This window comes from Scheffersomyces amazonensis (genome assembly GCF_036850825.1).
Source record: "Scheffersomyces amazonensis strain UFMG-HMD-26.3 chromosome Unknown RJT21scaffold_1, whole genome shotgun sequence".
Taxonomy (NCBI): Eukaryota; Fungi; Ascomycota; class Pichiomycetes; order Serinales; family Debaryomycetaceae; genus Scheffersomyces; species Scheffersomyces amazonensis.
Window position 1 is genome coordinate 342129 of NW_027042741.1, and position 19521 is coordinate 361649.

The window sequence follows — 19521 nt, forward strand, 5'->3', positions numbered from 1 at the left end:
CTCAATTAGCAACATACTTCTGAATACTCTTCACTTGCAGATTAATAGTATTTCCCAGATAAATGTCGCACCCTTACTACCCGAATATCGCTAGATGTGCAACCTTGATATCGCTTTCTGTAAGTAAGTTATCTCAGTAAATTATTATTTCTTCCTCCCTAGTTGTAAAAGTCTTCCCTTATATTTTCGTTTTCTTACGAATAAATATTTCGTCTACTGACATTTCATAGTGCCAAAGCAAAATAATTATTTTAAAATATAACCGCAAAACTATATTTGACACTATTTACTTACATCCAGCTACACCGAAAAATTCGGCCCAATTAGGTAACTCCGCAATCAGAGCTCGGTCTCCTAATAACCATTGCTGTTATAATTATTAATCAATGTTCAATTGATCAACGGTATAAAAGGCTACCCCTTTGGCTACTGTCCCTGTCCGGACTTTTTTTGCCAAGAATAGTGACCAATCACTTCAATTTCAATTATTTAAAATTATGACTTCTGCAACTTATCTCGTTACTGGTGGTACTGGTTTTGTAGGATCTAGAATCCTTCTTCAATTATTAGAACAAGGTTTTAAAGTCAAGACTTCTGTCAGAAGTTTGTCTAAAGAAGATCAATTACGTAAGTCGCTTGTATTGTCATCTGAAAAGGGTTTAACTAAAGCAACTGTTGATGCTAATTTATCACTCTTTGTTGCTAATTTAACTTCTGATGATGGCTGGGAAGAAAATTTCAAAGATGTGACTTATGTCCTTCACGTGGCATCTCCTTTCCCTGCAGTTATACCAAAAGATCCTCAGGAATTGATTAAACCTGCTGTAGAAGGTACTTTAAGAGTTTTAAAATGGGCTAAAGCAACTCCAACTGTCAAACGTGTTGTTATAACCTCATCTTTTGCAGCCGTTGGTTACGGACAATCTCCTACCAGAACTGAGCCTTTTACTGAAAATGATTGGACTGATATTAATGGAGTTGATAGACCATACATACATCTGAAAGTTTTAGCTGAACGTGCAGCTTGGAATTTTATAGATAATGAAAAACCTCATTTTGATTTAGCAGTCTTAAATCCAGCTTACATCTTCGGACCAACATTGAAGGAAGGTACTGCTGATTCGACCTCAATTGCCCTTATTGCCAACTTATTAAATGGATCATTAAAGGAAGTTCCTTCTATGTACATTTCCTTGATTGATATTAGAGATGTTGCAAAGCTTCATATCGATGCCGCTACTAATCCAAAAGCTGGGGGTCAAAGATTTGTTCTTACTACAGGTGAAAGTACTCCTTACTTGCAGCTTGCAAATATTCTTCGTGAGAACTTGCCTGCGGACAAGACATCCAAGATTCCTACTAAAGAAGTAGAATCTCCTAAGGATTATTTTAAGCCAGTCTCCAGTCAAAAGGCAGAGGAGACTTTCAATTGGACTCCAATTCCAACAAAAGAAGTATTGTTAGCATCAGCCAAAAGTATTTTTGAAGAACAAGGTCTTTAGTATAGTAGAGTTATTGGGTATATAGGTTGAGGTATATTTGAATTGGTATTTAAAGAGTAGAGACATTAATTAAATATATGGTTTCATACATTTGAACTTCTTAGTAAAAGATAGAGTTTGGTTTGCAGGGTCATGTTGTGATTTCAAAACAATTTGGAGAATATTATGTATTAAACATTTTTATTTTTAAACTCGGAAATATTGAGCTACATATCAATTTCCCGATTATTTTGGTGGATATAAGAGTTTAATCGGTCTTATCATCACGCATATAGTAACAGAAATAAAAACTGTGGATTATAACTATAGAAAATCCTAAGCAGTTTGACAGGCCGTTTCATGCTTATTTACAGTTATAGCCATCTATATAAGAATGAGGGGCACATGTGGCGAATAAGAAACAAACTTAACCTTATATTATTAAATCAACAGTCGCAGGCTAGTATAGTGATACTCATTATTTTTAGATTAACACTAGAACTATTCTCACATTTGTAGCCATATATACTTATTAAAGAATTTATACAAGTTCCTAGTTTATGCTATCATTTACCGATAATTTACTGATCATTGTAAAAATCGTCAATTCCAGAATTATTTAGTCTTCGGCTTCTAAATTGGAGACATCGATAAACCCGGTGTGGTCGTTAACTCCACGCTTTTTTCACCTTTAATAAATGGGGGAAGCCACAACTTTTAACCGAATATTTCACATTTTAATCGGGAGATCTCTTTAATATAAAAGGGTAGTAAAATTACTATTACTTATTTCTAAATTTATTATTAACATTAATTAACTCAATTAAGGTTAAAATTGATTATAATCTATAGATAAGCTCAATATGTCACAAAGTCAAACTTATTTGGTTACTGGGGGTACGGGATACATCGCCTCATATGTTATTCTTGATTTATTAGAACAAGGTAATAAAGTTAGAACATCAATTCGTAGTAAATCTAAAGAAAGTCAAATTCGTAAATCATTAGTTGAATCTAGTGGAAATGGATTAACTAAAGAAAAAGTTGATGAAAATTTAGAGATTTTTATTGCCGATTTAGTTAATGATGAAGGCTGGGATGGTAAATTTGATGGTGTTGATTATGTTCTTCATATTGCATCTCCATTAACAAATCCTTATAGTCAAAATCTTGATGATTTTGTTATCCCTGCAACTAAAGGAACTAAAAGAGTTTTAGAATTAGCTGCCAAATCTCCATCTATTAAAAGAGTAACTATTACTTCATCGTTTGCAGCCATTGGATATGGTCATCCAGATGATAGAAAGGAGCCATTTACTGAAGAAGATTGGTCTGTTATTAGTGATAAACTTAGACCATATCAAGTTTCTAAAACTTTGGCTGAAAAGGTAGCTTGGGATTTTATTAAAGAAAATGAAGGTAAAATAAATTTTCAAATTACTGTAATTAATCCAAATCTTGTTATTGGTCCTACTTTAAAAGATTATCCTGCTTGGTCAGCATCAGTTGAAATCTTTAAGAATGTTATTGATGGAACTTATTTAGAGAAGGGTTTACCACGTAGATCATTTAGTTTAGTTGATGTTCGTGATGTTGCAAAGATTCACATTGGATCTTTACATCATCCAGGAGCAGCTAATGAAAGATTTATTCTTAATAATGGACGTCCATATTCTTTCTTAGAAATTGCTAACATTGTGAGAGATCTTTATAAGGACACTAATCCGGAATTAGTGGCTAAGATTCCTACAAAGGAAGATTTATCAACTCCACCAGATTATCCAAAGACTGGTAGTATTACAAAGGCAAAGACTACTTTCCAATGTGAGCCAACTCCTAATGAAATTACTATTCGTGATACAGTTGACAATCTCATTGCTCTTAAGAAATTATGATTGACTTTCTCCTTTTCTTATTATTTAATCTATAGTTAATTGAAGTTTTATCGTTCATGTATACGTAGCCGTTTCGCAATTCTACCCGATATTTTATAGGGGGTGCCTTCGGTCTTACTCTTTTGGGATGCGCCCCCAAATTTTTCAACATCTCCACACTTAAAGTAGAATTTAAACATACATGTAAACCGTGGGAAATGATGAAGTACTATTAGTAATAATTGGAGCGTATTTAAAGACTACATTATCCTCCACATTGTGTCAATTGAACAATTTTTTTTGTTAATTTGTTCTTTATTCATTAATCATTAATCAATTGAAAATTATATTATGACTGAAATTTACTTAGTTACCGGTGGTACAGGATATGTTGGATCGTTTGTTGTCCTTCAACTTTTAGAAGCAGGTAAGACTGTTAAAACAACAATTAGAAATTTGGCTAAGGAAGCTCAATTCCGTAAGTCATTAGTTGATAGTAGTGAAAAATTAACTACCAAGGATGTTGAAACTCAATTGACTGTTTATAAGGCAGATTTATTATCTGATGATGGATGGGAAGAAGCATTTAAGGATGTCACATATGTTCTTCATGTTGCATCTCCATTTCCATCATCAGTTCCAAGCGATCCACAAGTTTTAATTAAACCAGCCAAAGAAGGAACTTTAAGAATTTTAAAATGGGCTAAAGCAACTCCAACCGTCAAACATGTAGTAATTACTTCATCATTTGCAGCTATTGGATTTGGATTCCCTGATGATAGAACAACTCCATATTCTGAAAAAGATTGGACAGTGGTTGAAAATGTTCAACATTCTCCTTATGTTGTTCTGAAGACACTTGCAGAACAATCAGCATGGTATTTTGCTAAAAATGAAGATGTTAAATACGGATTAAGTGTGATCAATCCGGCATTGATCATTGGTCCATCTTTGAAGGGTCAAGTAACAGATTCTACCAGTTTATTTAGAATTAAGAGTTTAGTTGATGGATCTCTTAAAGATGGTGTAGCTCCATCATCTACTCATTTGGTTGATGTAAGAGATATAGCTAAATTACATATTGAAGCTTTAACTAATCCAAAAGCTAATGGAGAAAGATTCTTAGCTCATTCTGGTCCAAATCTTTCATTTTTAGAAGCTGGTGAAATCTTAAGAAAATCCAATATTCCAGAATCTTTAAAGAAGAATATACCTACTAAAGAATTAGAAGGAGCAAAGCAAAGTGCTAAACCTTGTGATATTTCAAAGGCTAAGGCTGCATTCGATTGGACACCAATTCCAAATGAAGTTTCATTAGTAGCAACGGTTGAAGGATTAATTGCTGATGGACAATTAAAGGTTTAAAAATTATAGGAGAAGGTAATTATATTATAAAACAGTTACAAAAATAGTAATTAGTATATAGAAAAATATAAAGAAATTCTACTTTTTAATGACTTCGTTAATGGCATTAGCTAAGTATTCGACATTACCATCATTAATACCGGAGATTGAGAATCTACCATCTTCGGTGGCATATACTGAATAATCATTTCTTAATTTAATGACTTGTTCAGAAGTTAAACCAGTGTAAACAAACATACCTCTTTGTTTTAAAAGATGATCCCAATTGTAAGAAGATTTATCAAGATTTTCATATAATTTAGATCTAACAGTGTTTAATCTTCCAACAACAGCATCTAAATCACCTAACCATTTTGGTAATAATTGATATTGTTCATCAAAGATGACTTCAACAATCTTAGAACCATGGATTGGTGGAGAAGAATAGATTGGACGAATTAATTTCTTTAATTGAGATTCAATGGCTTTAGAATGGTCAGCACTTTCAGTAATGATTGAGATAGAACCAGTTCTTTCACCATAAAGACCCATATTCTTAGCAAAAGATTGACATAAAGCATAAGAATTGATCTTACCATCAACAACTAAACTATTCAATTTTCTAATGAAACCAATATCTTTATATGGATCACCAGAAGCAAAACCTTGATATGCCATATCAACAAGTGGGTAGAAAGATTTATCTTGAATAATTTGTAAGACTTCATCTTGTTGTTCAGGAGTTAAATCCAAACCAGTTGGGTTATGACAACAAGCGTGTAATAAGACAATGGATTCTTTTGGTTGAGATAAAAGAGATGATTTCAAACTTTCAAATTCTAAATCATTAGCAGATTTATCATAATAGTTATAGAATTCAGGTTGTAAACCAGCATCATTAAAAACTGCAACATGATTAGCCCAAGTTGGTTTTGGAACCAAAATCTTTTTAGAAGAATAGAAACGATTTAAGAAATCAGCAATAACTCTAAGGGAACCAGTACCAGAAATTGTTTGAGAAGTGACAATTCTACCTTCATCAATTAATTTTTTACCATTTGGATCTTTATTTGAATTGTTAAAGATAAAGTTTTTAACAATATTTTGATACTTTTTAGATCCAATGATTGGAGTATATTCCTTTTCAGTTTCTAAACCATATAAAATCTTTTCAGCTTCCTTAACAGCTGGGAAAATGATTGGTCTACCATTGTTATCTCTATAAGCACCAACCCCTAAATTAATTTTTTTAGTATTGGTATCTTTAACAAAAGCTTCACTAATACCTAAAATTTTATCAGGAGGAGCTAAAGGAATTTCATTCCATTTGTTTAATTTATTGTTTAAGATTGAGAATTGTCTCTTAGAAGTAATTTGTCTTAAACTTGTTCTATACATTTTGCAATTATTTTAGTTTATCCGAGGTCGTTGAAAATTTGAATTTTTTTTTTGGAAATTTGATCGGAATAATTGAATTGAGTCTATAAGAAGCTAAAGAGATTTATTGATGATAGATGTTACAATTGGGGAGTAGTAAGGTGAGGTGGTATTGAATAAGATGAATTGATGAGAATCAGATAAAAGAGAATAAAGGAATTACAAATATAAGAAAATAAATTTAAAATAAAAATCGTTGATACTTATGACTACTTTATATAGAGTATTATGCTGTACGTACTCCATATTGAGGACAAGAATTGAATCATACCCCTCCCTACGATTTTTTTTTTGCACTTAGTATTGAAAATTTTTCAGACAGGAGGTTTAATTAGCGAAGTCAATCCACAATACTGTATAAAATTACGGTTATACCGATATGATACTATTGTGTAATGTTAAATGACTCAACCCACCGAAAAGTGGAAATGGCTACAGAGGAATCACCTTCTGCGAAATCATTTTACATTTTAATACAAAGCCCATTGAACCATTTTATTACTGTTAGTTGTAGAGACTAGTTATATAGACTATTAAGTGGTTATGTTTTATACGTATAGGTTATATAAACGAATAAAAACAAATTTATCTTGCCAGAACTCTGAAAAGTGGGATGATTTTGTCGTGATTACTATCGTAGTATTTCCGTATTTAGTGTTGCAAAGCCAATACAATTCCCGATAGAACATTAGTGACAAAAGTTTCATATTTATCAAAATCTACGACTCACACTAGTGCTGACTTAATTTTAGCGGCTATAAGTCAGTGCCTTTGTACCGAGTTAGATAGTCTACTAAATTTGACTATAACTAACAATTTACGGTCCAACGGATTGGCACGTGAATAACTCTAACAGAAAAAACTGACCTAATTATTCCGTATTATTCCGCACATTAAACACCTCAACTCCACCCCACTCAAGTCTTTGACGTAAAAATCAGTCTAATGTCCGATATCGCTTATAGACGGAAGGTATTAATCTCCTTTCTTCGTAATCAGTGTAAATGGGATAAGCAACAAGACTACACTTTCAGTTACTGTTATATTGAAACTTATTGACTAATGAGTATCATTGTAATAAGGCAACTTTGAAATCTATGCACGCTTAATTTTGGCAGTCAATTTCTTCTCTTCACTTGAGGCCATGTTAACCCGTACATCTTACCTTATCAATAAAAGTTAATAGTGAACTTTTGATTCAGTTTAGAATTCAGATAGTAATTTAATTTAAGATAGAAAGTCTTTTTGCAGAATTTGGCAAAATATTATTAAAAATTTTGGAAATCTTATTGCACTTCAGTTTATTAATTCATTTAATAAAACTAGGTACTGCTTAATAATACTCTTCATAAATAAGACTATAAAGAACTTGTATAATAACATTAAACTAGATTAATATAGTAGCATTAAATAGTTATTGCCCTTCTTCTCATTGTGCTGTAAAAAATTAAGCAGGAACAAGATTTTTACGGCCAAATCTCGAAATTTTGTTTACGGAGAGGTATTGACGCAATCCTATAAAACAATTAATTGATCTTTTATTAGGATAATAGAATCGAACAAAGGGTACTATAGTGAACTGATTCAAGCTACATTGATGAATCGATTTATATAATAATATATATTCTAAAATTAATTACTATAGGGCTGAAAGCCTCCTATGTTGGTAGTAACCTGTCTATCTAATTGAAATGTTAAATTCTTCTTAAGATTCTTCTCACTGTCATTGGGTACACATCACGAATAGTTAAAGCGACGCCAACAAAACTAGTTCAAAATAACAGGTTCCATCCTTTATAAGTAATGAAATGTGTTGTCATTATAAAATTGTGGAATTCATTCTATTTATATTCCCAGAAATGAAGCAATATTATTTAATGAATATTTTTTGTTTCCAATATGGTTAGCGTGCAACTTTCAGATTAACGCCGGCTGGGATGAAGTAAGCTCAAAGTGGGCTTTATGAAGCCGTCATTTCACTATGAAATTAAGCATTCCTCTTTAATTGATATTTTAGTTGTAATACACATCCATTGGGAAATTTATATGAGAGACCTTTTAATACAGCTTTCTATATAAGTGGCAATGTATTACAGAATTCATATATAAATAAAAAATTGCAAAATCATTTAAGAGAATCCTCTTTTATACAGGTGCAAATAACCCAATTGGGTAATATTGTCATGTGATTATGATCACGTTTCAGAGTCAGGTGATCAAATACACGTGATATTATTACTCTCGCACAAACCTAGCATATTTTTTGGCAGAAAAGAGGGTTGTATAGTGTAGTGGTTATCACTGTCGGTTTTGATCCGACCAACCCCGGTTCGAATCCGGGTACGACCTACCTTCTTTTTTTAATATTTTTTTGATTAACTATGTGTCACGTGAATAATTTTTCAAATTTGTCTGATGAGCTTTTGTAATTTTTTTTTCTTAAGTTAAACTAAAGCCTTACAACTGTAATAATAGATCAATACGAAAGGAACATTCTACTATGATTAGAACTATGTATGTATCACTATTTCCACATAAGGAAACCAATAGCAGCCGAAGAATGAATTACTAACAATATTACCCGTTTAGAAAACCAAAGAATGCCCGTTCTAAAAGAGCACTTGCTAAGAAGGAAGCAAAATTAGTTGAAAATACCAAATCAGCTTTATTTGTTCCTGGAGCTACAGGTAATAAATTATTACATGATGCTATGGTAGATTTGATGGCATTGAAGAAACCATTTGTTAAAAAATTTTCCAAGAAGAATGAAATTAGACCATTTGAAGATTACTCTGAATTAGAATTCTTTGCTGAAAAGAATGATACTTCATTAATGGTATTTTCAACTCATAATAAGAAAAGACCTAATACTTTAATTTTTTCAAGATTTTTCAATTTTAAAGTTTATGATATGATAGAATTATCAATTTTACCAAATCATAAATTATTACAAGATTTTAAGAAATTAACATTTACTCTTGGATTAAAACCAATGTTTGTATTTAATGGACCATTATTTGATTCACATCCAGTTTATCAACATTTAAAATCATTATTTTTAGATTTTTATAGAGGAGAAGAAACAGATTTACAAGATGTTGCTGGTTTACAATATATAATTGCCTTATCAGCTGGTGAATTAGATGATAATTCATCAGATAAAAATTTACCTCCATTACATTTCAGAGTATATAAATTAAAGACTTTTAGATCCGGACAAAAATTACCTCGAGTTGAAATTGATGAAATTGGTCCAAGATTTGATTTTAAAATTGGTAGAAGAATAAGTCCAAGTGAAGAAATTGAAAAGCAAGCCAATGAAAGACCAAAACAATTACAAGCTAAGGTTAAGAAGAATGTTTCAACTGATTTTATGGGTGATAAAGTTGCTCAAATCCATGTAGGTAAACAAGATTTAGGTAAATTACAAACTAGAAAGATGAAAGGTTTAAAGGCAAGATATGATCAAGATAGTGATTTTGATGAAGAAAATGATCAAGATTTTGATGATCATAATGATGGTATGGATAGTGATATAGAATATGATGCTCCTCAACCTAAGAAACAAAAGGTATAGTTATAGTTTAAATTATAGTTATAATCTTTTGATTTCTTTTGATTTCTATTACCATTACCATTACCATTCTATTCCGTTCCCTTCTTGCATTTTGTAAATTAGTATTAGTAGTTTTAACAAATATATATATTTTGCATCTAAAAAGTCGTGCGCTCGCCCAGCCTTGCCAATATTGACATTTTTTTTTTTTCACCATAAACAATTCCATATCCCATACATTAACTATAGTAAATATTTAAATATTTAAATAATACCCATAATTAATACTGTAGACATGTCATCTGAAAAGGGGTCTATATTTAAGGCACGAACGAGAAAGAGGCCGCAATTGGCAGATGTTTCCAATTCCACTACATTAATTGAAGATTCATATATTGCTAAAAGACCTAATACAATTGCTAAACCATTATATGAATTAACTAAGAATGAAAAATATTGTGTAACAAGATTACCAGCATTACCATCAATCTTTGAAAATGATAAATTTCAAACTGGAATTTTAAATGCTTATGCTGATTCAGAATCAAATTATTCTTTAGTAGTTACTGAGAATTCTTTACATGTTTGGAATTATAAATCAACTGATCCATCACCATTATCATTTCAATTTCCAATTAATGATAGTAATTCTAAAAATGATCCAATAATTCCTTTATCTATTCTTACTAGACCTTCAAGTGGTATAAGTCAAGATCCAGGTTTAGTTATTATAAATTCAACTTCAGGACTTGTTAAATTTTATGAAAGTGTTCAACATGCTCCAGCATTAGGATTAATTAATGATAAATCATTAGAATTAATATTACCAATAAATTCAAATCGTGGTGAATATATTACATTAGCTGAAAATGTAGAACCTGCAGGTATAGCCATTGCCACATCTTGGAAAAGATGTATTCTTATATCACTTCGAGATTTTAAAAGTAAACCTAAATTATCAACTATTGAATTAATTCCACCTATATCTTCAACATCAATAATATCTAATTTTTTTTCTAGATCTAATTCAATGTCAATTGAAAATGATATTGTTAGTATAAAATCAGGAAAAATTACTAATCATGGAATGACTCAAGAAATTATAATTCAAGATTCTAAAGGTGGATTTAATTTCTTTGTTTATCAATTATCTTCAGCTAATGGTTTACCATATGTTGATAAAAAAAATTCATACAAACATAATTTAACATCTTATGTTGAAAATAGTATTGATGGATTTATTCCTGGTTCAGCATTATCTATAAATTTTTTAGATTTATGGCCATTATTAGATCATGATAATGTATATTTAGGTTTATGTCATATTGTTGATGCAACAAATATTGATAAAAATTCCAAAAATTTATTATTAATTACTATAAAAATTGATTCTACTGGAGGTTTATTATATGGATCTCATAAATTAATTAGATATGATCCATCCGATTCAGAAGTTTCTCTGATAAATAAACCAAAATTATTTTTACCAAAACCAAGTCAAACTGCATTTATTACTATTGAAAATTCCGTTATTATAACTGATATTAATACATCATATATTGAATCTCAAAATCCAGCTGTTTCATATTATAGTCCAAGATGGGAAGATATAGTTCGATTAAAATCAAATGTTGAAATAGTAGGGTATGGATTTGAAAATCAATCTACAAATGCTAATCCTTCTATTGTTATTATATCTAAAAATTTTGGAGTTTTAAGAATTGAAAGATTTCCGGAATCGGAATATTCTCAAGAAACTAATGAAAAGATAATTACTGATCCTGTTTATATAATAAAATCTCATATAGAACAAGGAATCTTTTTTGCTAATTCTCAAGAAATTGAATTTGATATAAAGGCAACAGATATTTCTAAAGAATTAATATTTAAGGCTATTGATTCAATAATATTAGAAATAATTAATTCTAAATCGGTTTATTTACCAGAATTCCTTCCATCTATTGTGGATTCTTTAAATCAAAAATCTGAATTATATAAACATTTAATTGATTATTCTAAAAGAAATTTCCCTACTTTAGTATCTGAATTAATTCCAAAGATAGTTCAATATTTAGAAAAAGTTGAAGTGGCATTAAATTTATGGAATTTTATTAATGAAGCAGGTAATCAACTGAATCATTTAAAGGAACTTTTAGAATCTATTACAGTATCTTTAAAGAAAACTGAATTAGAATCTGATGGTAATGGTGATATTATAAGGAAACTTTTTAATCAAGGTATTGATTATATAAATTTAATTCTTACTAGATTTATTGATACTTTAATTGATGAAAGTTTTTCAACCACAGATTTAGTTCAATTATTAATTTTAACTCAATATAATGGAATATTTTTAATTGAATCTCAATATCTTTCTCAATCATTTCAATTTGGTCATAAATTATGGATATTTGATACTAGTTTATTAGTTACAATTGGAAATATTTATCAAAAAGAATATAATGAAGTTAAAGATGATAATTTAATAATTACTTCTCAAGAAAAATCTAATTTAATTAAATTATGTGAAGTATTATATTATTTTGTTATTAATGTTATTCATTATTTTGAACAAAATGATCCATCTAATGAACAACTTAATGAATATAAAAATTGGTATAATTCTAATAAAAAGAATTGGATAAATGCTCTTCTTAAATATAATTTAAATGAAGAAGCCATTAAAATTACTGAAAATTATAAAGATTTTAGTTCATTAGCTATGATTTTAGATATTGAAAGATTTAAATTTATTGATAAAAATGATACAAATAGTTTAAATTTTCAAAAATTAATTGATAGATATAGTGAATATTTTCAAACTTTTGGTTATGAATTTGCAGCCAATTTATATGATTATTATTTAAATGAAGATAAAATTCAACCATTATTATTAGATTTTACAAATTATAAAAATTATCTTAAACAATATTTTGAAAAGAATCCAGTTAAAACTGCTAATGTAGCATGGATTCGTCAATTATTAGATCAAGATTTTTCATTAGCAAGTGAATCATTAATTACATCAGTAATTGATTCTGATAATTTGGATAATAAAGAATTAAAATTCTCTCTTGCTAAATTAGCTATTATTGCAAGTAAGGAAAATGATCTGATGCTGATGGAAATATCAGATAAACCACAAGAGTTATTGAATGAAGCAGAATCAAATTTAATTCAAGTTCGAGCTCAATCTAAATTATTTCAATTATTAATTAAATATGTTCATGGAGAGAAGAAATTATTAACATTAGATTATATTTTAAAGAATCATTCAAATAAATCTATACCACTTTCCATTAGAAATCATATTATTGAATCTCAATATAATTCATTTATACTGAATATTCAATTATCTTCATTATCTTTAATTAATTTATTTACTATAATTAAACCAGCTAATCTGAATGGGAAAGAATTTGCTGAAGCTTTAAAAGTTTCATCATCTTTAAGTAATGAAAGTCAATCTAAATTCTTTACTAAATTAATTTGGCTTAGATTATTAACTGTAACAGATGATTGGACAATTATTAGTAAATTGAATTCAAAATATTCAACTGATGAACATATAAAAAATAAGATTCATGATACTATTATATTTAAGACACTCTTAGAAATCAAATCCGATTCAGGATTAATTTTACAATTGGATACTTTACTTTCAACCGGTCAATTAGGTTCAGATAATTATGAGAATGATGAAGAAATTAATGTATTTAATCAATCATTAATTCAACAACTTAATGAGCATTTGGCTAATAAAGATTTTACATCATGGATAGAATCAATCAAACAAGAGGTTAAGAATTCCGTATAGATTATATATATTATATAATATAAATTTTATATATATTAGATAATATACTTATATTAATTAAATAGTAGTACAATGCCATTATAAATACAATTGCCAGCAGCTGTATTTAGGCAAGTTCAGGCACAGGCTGTGAACTATCTTCCACAGAAGTTTCACCTTGTTCTTGTGATACCTGTATAACATCGATGCCTTTGTTATCATTATCATCATCATCACCATCACCATCACCATCACCTTCTTGCTCTTCATCTTTATCTAATTTTATACGTACTAGAGCTTCAGGAAGCGGAGTTTTAGTTTCATAATCTTTATCAGAATATTTCAAAAGTCCCAATGAAGCCAACGATATGGCCTTAACTACATTTTGCCAATTGGCTAGTATTAATGCTGCACTTTCAGTACCTTCTTTCATTTGATCTAATCTATCACCAATTCCTTCAAGGTATGTAGCTAATTCTGAAGTTAGTGAACGAAATTCTTGTAATTTCTCCAAGTCATCCTTTTTCTCAGCAATCTTCTGCTGGAGAACATTTGACTTCAGCATCTGTCTATATATGGCTTATACTGAAATATACTGTGGTATGGTTTCTGTTGTAGTGATTTGAAAAATCAGAAACAAAATCAAAACAATAAAGTATGGAAGAAGTAGCGGTATGGATTTTTTAAATTTTTCATTCATTATTTTCACGTGATGTTGTTTACCTTTTTATCAATAGCAATCAACCCACCTTAACAGTATCAGTAATCCCACTAGTATTACAACCATTAAGTATATAACAGTATGGCTCGTAAATCAGTAGACTTTCTGCACTCGTTGTTGAAGTTCCAAGCCAATGGCAATTCCAATTCCAATTCCAATTCCAATGGAGGCCCAAGAACTTCAAAGTCTCGATTATCATTGAATGTGAGTGGCGCCAAATTATCTACAACAACAACAGCTACAACTACAGGTACAAAGCCTACAACTAAATCAATTGAAGTATATCAAGATAAAGATTTAGATAAAGAAAAAGACAAATACAAACACAAACACAAAGACAAAGATGAAATACCAATACATGATACTATCAATGAAGTGGAGATTCTCAAAACCAAATATTCAATTCAAACTCAATCCTTAACTAAAGCTAATAACGTACTTTCTAAGAAGATAACTGAAATGGAAGGTAAGATTAGTGAATTAATGAATGAAAATATGACACTCTGTAAGAATCAAAATAGTCAAGAGATTGAAGTTAAGAAAGTATTGGATAGAAAATTGATGCAAGTAGAGAATCAATTGATTGATAAGTTTGATGAAATATTTAAAATATTAAAGGCATTCCGAGAATCTGAACAACTAGATATTCATCCGATGACTTCCACACCTGAAAGAAGGGGACCATATCAATCATTGTTGGATATACACATGCCAATATTACGTCCTGAAGAAACTAATAATGATGTAGTAGATAAAGATCCAGAAAGACGTAAAGATATTTCAACTATAGTAGAGGATCATGAACTGTCAGAAGTTGATATAATACAAGTAGAACAAGCAGAACAAGTACAACAACCGTCTACAGAATCGCAATCAGTTCCACAACCACAACCAAATCAAAACACAGAACCACATCAACAAACAGATGCAGCATCACAACCACAGCCACAACAAGAATTTGAAAAGAAAGAGGATCTACAAACAAAGAACGAGATACGTAGAAGATCAAGTCGAAGCAGGGGTGAAGTCAACTACAAACCTCTTCTGTTGCGTGGTAAGATGAGAAGAGAATCAACCCATTTCGTTGATGCAGTTGATGAGAATGCATTTATTAACTATACAGTTCCAGCTAAGAAATCTGAAAATTCAAGAAAACGTCAAACTTTAGGAAATTCCGAACTGGGGATTTCTAAAAGACGTCCATTAAATAATATAACCCATACATCAAATACCAATATTGATGTAACCAGTAACAAAGACAATTTATCAGTATTTGATTTTCCTACAACACAATCTACATATGTTGGAAAACGATCCAAGAACAAAAGGAGATATACAACTTTCACACAATAACATTACCAATTAATAAAAATTTATTTATTCTAATATACATAGTTTAAAACAATTTAAACACTCATTTTCATTTTAATAACTGATTGAGGATTATAATCGACAATTTCGAAATCTTCAAATTTGAAATCATCAATAGATTTAATTTCATCTCTTCTTTCTTCTTTAATAATTAATTTAGGGAAAGTTCCTGGAATTCTTGTAATTTGTTCTTTAAGTGGTTCAACATGATCTAAATATACATGAGCATCACCTAAAGTATGAATGAATTCACCACAATCCATATCAACAATATGAGCTATCATTTTAGTTAATAAAGCATAAGATGCAATATTAAATGGTACACCTAATCCCATATCACAAGACCGTTGATATAATAAACATGATAATTTTGGTCTTGAAGAAGATTTTGATTGTTTTGAAGTATTTGGTTCAGGAGATTGTTCACTTGGGAAACTTACATAAAATTGACAAAATACATGACAAGGTGGTAAAGCCATTTTTGCAAAATCTGGTGGATTCCATGCTGACATAATTATTCTTCTATCATAAGGATTTGTCTTTAATTTTTTAATAACATCTTGTAATTGATCAAATCCTTGACCTGTATAATCTGTATCACAATCAATATATTCTGCTCCAAAATGTCTCCATTGAAATCCATATACTGGACCTAAATCACCTTCTCTACGATGAGTTAAACCTAATTTATCAAGAAATTCTCTTGATCCATTTCCTTCCCAAATCTTAACTCCTTTATCACTTAAAACTTTTGCATCAGTACTTCCTGCTACAAACCATAAAAGTTCATGAATAATCCCCTTAGAAAAGACTTTCTTAGTAGTTAATAATGGGAAAGTATCATTAGAGAGATCAAATCTTAATTGAGGTGGTGCAAATAATGATTTAGTACCAGTTCCAGTTCTATCAGGACGAAATTCTCCCTCATTTATAATCCGTTCACATAAGTCAAGATAGGCTTGTTCGCCAGTATTTTTGGGAGATGCCACAGTCATTATGGTTACTTAATACTGTTGCTATTTGCTTATGAAGTTCAGTGATTGTACAGTTTTAAGTATATATACCAACGCGTTGATGATGTAGATGATGGTCGCGCGTTCACACTTTCCTGTGTATATATCATTGTCACATATTTGCGACAAATGTCGTACCAATTCCTGCAGTTAATGCTAATCTAATACATGCACCTGACAGACTAGCCATAAGGAGCTTGAATGGAACGAGATAAGAAGCTTGCACATTGCCTGATACCTTAGCTATTAGATGAGATTATAGTTGTGTTATATGTGACGATGAAAGAATTGTTAGAATTTACAAAAAGGGCTTGATTTATTTTTTTGCAGCTTAAACTAGAGTTTTTTCGCAAATATGTTGTGTCTAAGTTATGCACAACCCTGAATTCTGTTGTAAGCTTACATTTAGACCAGCTCTTCTCCTTTCTATCCATATTCTACATTTTCTAATCCACCTTCAACTATTTCTAACCATACTGTACTTATTACAATCTCTTAAGTCTTGCCATAAGGAGGTCGAATGAAACAATAACACAATTCCCCAAGAAGATGTATTTAGGGGATTATTCGGGTCTAAGTAATACGGTAAATCTTACGAAATGTGGATATTTAGATTTATATAGAATTATGCAATATACAGAGAACGAAATAGACTTAACGTAAAGACAAGTACGATTACTTGGCTAAAGTCGACCTGTAACATCATTATGGTATTGGACCCCAAATGGTCTTTCAATATGGCAACTGAACTAGGCACCAATGTTAAAGCTCAATTACATCATAGTGAGTTTACACTGAATCACAGAAATAGGAGAATTTCCGTGTGACACACAGTTAGTTAACATAACTGCTTAATATTGTTGTAGATAACAGAAGCGTAGTAAGCTATATACCGGAAAGTCATAAATTAAGATTCCGAGTCACGAGTCTTGTGCCATAACCTCAGTCATTGAAATACTAGTAAAAGTTGAATGTAAAAGCTACAGTGCGAAAGGTTATATGTAAAAAAACGTATATTTCAGATATATAATTTTAAATGTTGTGAACTATCACTTTTTAGCAGTTTGACCGTCGTTATTACCAAAGAGAGCATCAGAAGCTTGTTGAGCATAAGACTTGTTATCATCATTAGTAGCTTTACCAACAGCATTATCATAGGTGTTGGTAATTTTATCTTTGAATTGTTCTGTAGTTGACTTTTGCGAGTCTGGCTTGACTGAGCTTTCAATTTTATCGCCGAAATTCTTTCTTCCTGGGTCTGACATGTTTATTGTATTTGTACTTGTATGTTAGTTGTATAACTTAGATTAAATTATTTACAAAAAACTATTAGACTTTCATTACTTTATATAGGTTTACATTAGTTGTGGCCGTAACATAAGATTGGTGACGTAGTACAGTGTTGCTATAGATTAAAAATAAAAGTCCCGCTTTCGCAATAGCAAGCATTAGGCATTTAAATGAATTTAGCAATCATATATATTTCTCCACTGATGACATCAAAAGATACTTATATAATCTGGAACCAAGAGAAATATTTGAACCATTTAGGTTCCACCAAAACACATCTTGAATGGGCAATTTCGATGGGTTGCTCACTTTTATCGAATGGCAATGTTTCTAGGTTGCCTTCAATGACTACCTTTCTTCCTTTGGCTTCCACCACTTTAGCTCTTAATACAACAGTACTACCAGGAGGTGCCTGATTTTTAAAATCTATTGACAATGATGCCGTCACCCCCTTTTTCGAGGGTAAAAGGGGGAACCCACAAGAACACAATCCTTCATCTAATATCGTAGATACTACACCATTATGCACTTGACCATCTTGACTAATTAATTTGTCACCTAAATGGTAAAAACTAGTCAATTCCCCTTTCTTCTCATTCAAAAATACTATCGGATCAATTTCAAATAAATCAGGTCCAAATAATAACCCCGTACCAACATAATTCTTATGATGTTGGTTTGGGAATGTCTCACTACTACTATATTGGCTGGTATCTGGATCAGCAGCCAAGTCTTTATACTCTTTACTTAATGTTATCTTCTCCACCACATCGTCATTGATATGTAACAATTTCTTCTCTCTCCAATTACCTTTCCTCCAATTAGCAGGAAAAGCTGCAACTCCAACACCAAATGCAACTAAAGGTACTGATGTTCTAACGAGTCTCTTAAACATGTTCAGATTAAATATGCGGTTGTTACAATTGTACTTGTAAGGTCAATGCATCTCCTCTTAGCTATTTCCATTGCTTATACCCGAATTTTATAAGAGGAAAGGCTGTATGCAGTCCCATATTAATTTGGATTACTAGTTTAATACTATTTATTTATTTATTACGTCTAAAGACAACCTATTAATAAATTATGAACCATATTATCTGCTAGATATATCTACCTTACTATATTCTTGTACAAGTTGTACGATTTTTTGTAAATTTGCTCCAACAACATAATTCAATTTTTCCCCATTCTGGAAATAAAAAATAGTGGGCATAGCTGTGACACCATATTCTTGAGCAATATCTTGAGCTTGATCAACATCGACTCTTCCAAAGCCAACTTCAGGAACTCTTTCTGCTAATGCATCAATTACTGGTTCAATAGCTTTACATGGTCCACACCAAGTGGCGTAGAAATCAATCACAGTAACTTTATCAGATTTAATAAATTCATTAAATTGAGCTAAACTTTTAATCTCTTGAATCTTACTAGGAGGTGTAGCAGCCGTTGACATTCTTGATATAAATGGTCTTAATAATAAAGTAGGCGATGGTTTTAATACGCTTCGTAATCCGATAGTTCGTAACATTAAAGAAGAGATAGATATTTGATTTGTAATAACTGTGGTAGATTTCAAACCCCACTGTTCCCACTAATAATTCCAAGGCATTAAGCTTTTAGTAATACTGCAAATTCCGA

The 19521-nt window shown here is 30.6% G+C and overlaps 11 protein-coding genes and 1 non-coding gene across 12 annotated transcripts; 7 read left to right on the forward strand and 5 right to left on the reverse strand. All coding sequences in view use genetic code 12, as the record gives it.

Moving 5' to 3' along the window:
- The first annotated feature begins 491 nt into the window (after positions 1 to 491).
- Positions 492 to 1741, forward strand: RJT21DRAFT_116771 (SDR family oxidoreductase). Its single transcript, XM_064880476.1, is given in 2 exon segments — positions 492 to 1644; positions 1655 to 1741. The coding sequence occupies 1 exon segment, from the start codon at positions 498 to 500 to the stop codon at positions 1500 to 1502; it is 1005 nt and encodes a 334-aa protein (XP_064740523.1). The 5' UTR covers positions 492 to 497; the 3' UTR covers positions 1503 to 1644; positions 1655 to 1741.
- Positions 1742 to 2344: 603 nt separating this feature from the next.
- RJT21DRAFT_110950 (SDR family oxidoreductase) lies at positions 2345 to 3376 on the forward strand (the record flags this gene model as incomplete). Its single annotated transcript, XM_064879947.1, has 1 exon — positions 2345 to 3376. The coding sequence occupies one exon, from the start codon at positions 2345 to 2347 to the stop codon at positions 3374 to 3376; it is 1032 nt and encodes a 343-aa protein (XP_064740524.1).
- Positions 3377 to 3504: 128 nt separating this feature from the next.
- RJT21DRAFT_6456 (Coumarine and phenylpropanoid biosynthesis) lies at positions 3505 to 4759 on the forward strand. Its single transcript, XM_064885191.1, has one exon. It carries the CDS (start codon positions 3707 to 3709, stop codon positions 4718 to 4720), a length of 1014 nt encoding a protein of 337 aa, XP_064740525.1. The 5' UTR covers positions 3505 to 3706; the 3' UTR covers positions 4721 to 4759.
- On the reverse strand, positions 4760 to 6390 carry AAT1 (aspartate transaminase). The gene has a single exon (XM_064885190.1). The coding sequence runs from the start codon at positions 6095 to 6097 to the stop codon at positions 4799 to 4801; it is 1299 nt and encodes a 432-aa protein (XP_064740526.1). The 5' UTR covers positions 6098 to 6390; the 3' UTR covers positions 4760 to 4798.
- Positions 6391 to 8413: 2023 nt separating this feature from the next.
- On the forward strand, positions 8414 to 8485 carry RJT21DRAFT_t1. The gene has a single exon. It is a non-coding gene; the product is annotated as a tRNA-Gln (tRNA).
- Positions 8486 to 8604: 119 nt separating this feature from the next.
- RPF2 (rRNA-binding ribosome biosynthesis protein) lies at positions 8605 to 9927 on the forward strand. Its single transcript, XM_064880477.1, has 2 exons — positions 8605 to 8650; positions 8726 to 9927. The coding sequence occupies exons 1-2, from the start codon at positions 8637 to 8639 to the stop codon at positions 9711 to 9713; spliced, it is 1002 nt and encodes a 333-aa protein (XP_064740527.1). The 5' UTR covers positions 8605 to 8636; the 3' UTR covers positions 9714 to 9927.
- A 23-nt stretch (positions 9928 to 9950) lies between these two features.
- RJT21DRAFT_116777 (uncharacterized protein) lies at positions 9951 to 13571 on the forward strand. The gene has a single exon (XM_064880478.1). The coding sequence runs from the start codon at positions 9988 to 9990 to the stop codon at positions 13507 to 13509; it is 3522 nt and encodes a 1173-aa protein (XP_064740528.1). The 5' UTR covers positions 9951 to 9987; the 3' UTR covers positions 13510 to 13571.
- Positions 13572 to 14121, reverse strand: DAD2 (Dad2p). The gene has a single exon (XM_064880479.1). The coding sequence runs from the start codon at positions 14051 to 14053 to the stop codon at positions 13616 to 13618; it is 438 nt and encodes a 145-aa protein (XP_064740529.1). The 5' UTR covers positions 14054 to 14121; the 3' UTR covers positions 13572 to 13615.
- A 36-nt stretch (positions 14122 to 14157) lies between these two features.
- SGO1 (Sgo1p) lies at positions 14158 to 15589 on the forward strand. Its single transcript, XM_064885192.1, has one exon. The coding sequence runs from the start codon at positions 14291 to 14293 to the stop codon at positions 15560 to 15562; it is 1272 nt and encodes a 423-aa protein (XP_064740530.1). The 5' UTR covers positions 14158 to 14290; the 3' UTR covers positions 15563 to 15589.
- On the reverse strand, positions 15590 to 16658 carry CDC21 (thymidylate synthase). The gene has a single exon (XM_064885193.1). The coding sequence runs from the start codon at positions 16573 to 16575 to the stop codon at positions 15616 to 15618; it is 960 nt and encodes a 319-aa protein (XP_064740531.1). The 5' UTR covers positions 16576 to 16658; the 3' UTR covers positions 15590 to 15615.
- A 1322-nt stretch (positions 16659 to 17980) lies between these two features.
- Positions 17981 to 18877, reverse strand: RJT21DRAFT_6487 (uncharacterized protein). Its single transcript, XM_064885194.1, has one exon. It carries the CDS (start codon positions 18776 to 18778, stop codon positions 18104 to 18106), a length of 675 nt encoding a protein of 224 aa, XP_064740532.1. The 5' UTR covers positions 18779 to 18877; the 3' UTR covers positions 17981 to 18103.
- Positions 18878 to 18976: 99 nt separating this feature from the next.
- Positions 18977 to 19336, reverse strand: RJT21DRAFT_81296 (thioredoxin family protein; the record flags this gene model as incomplete). The annotated part of the gene is made up of 1 exon (XM_064885286.1): positions 18977 to 19336. One exon carries the CDS (start codon positions 19334 to 19336, stop codon positions 18977 to 18979), a length of 360 nt encoding a protein of 119 aa, XP_064740533.1.
- Positions 19337 to 19521: the final 185 nt, after the last annotated feature.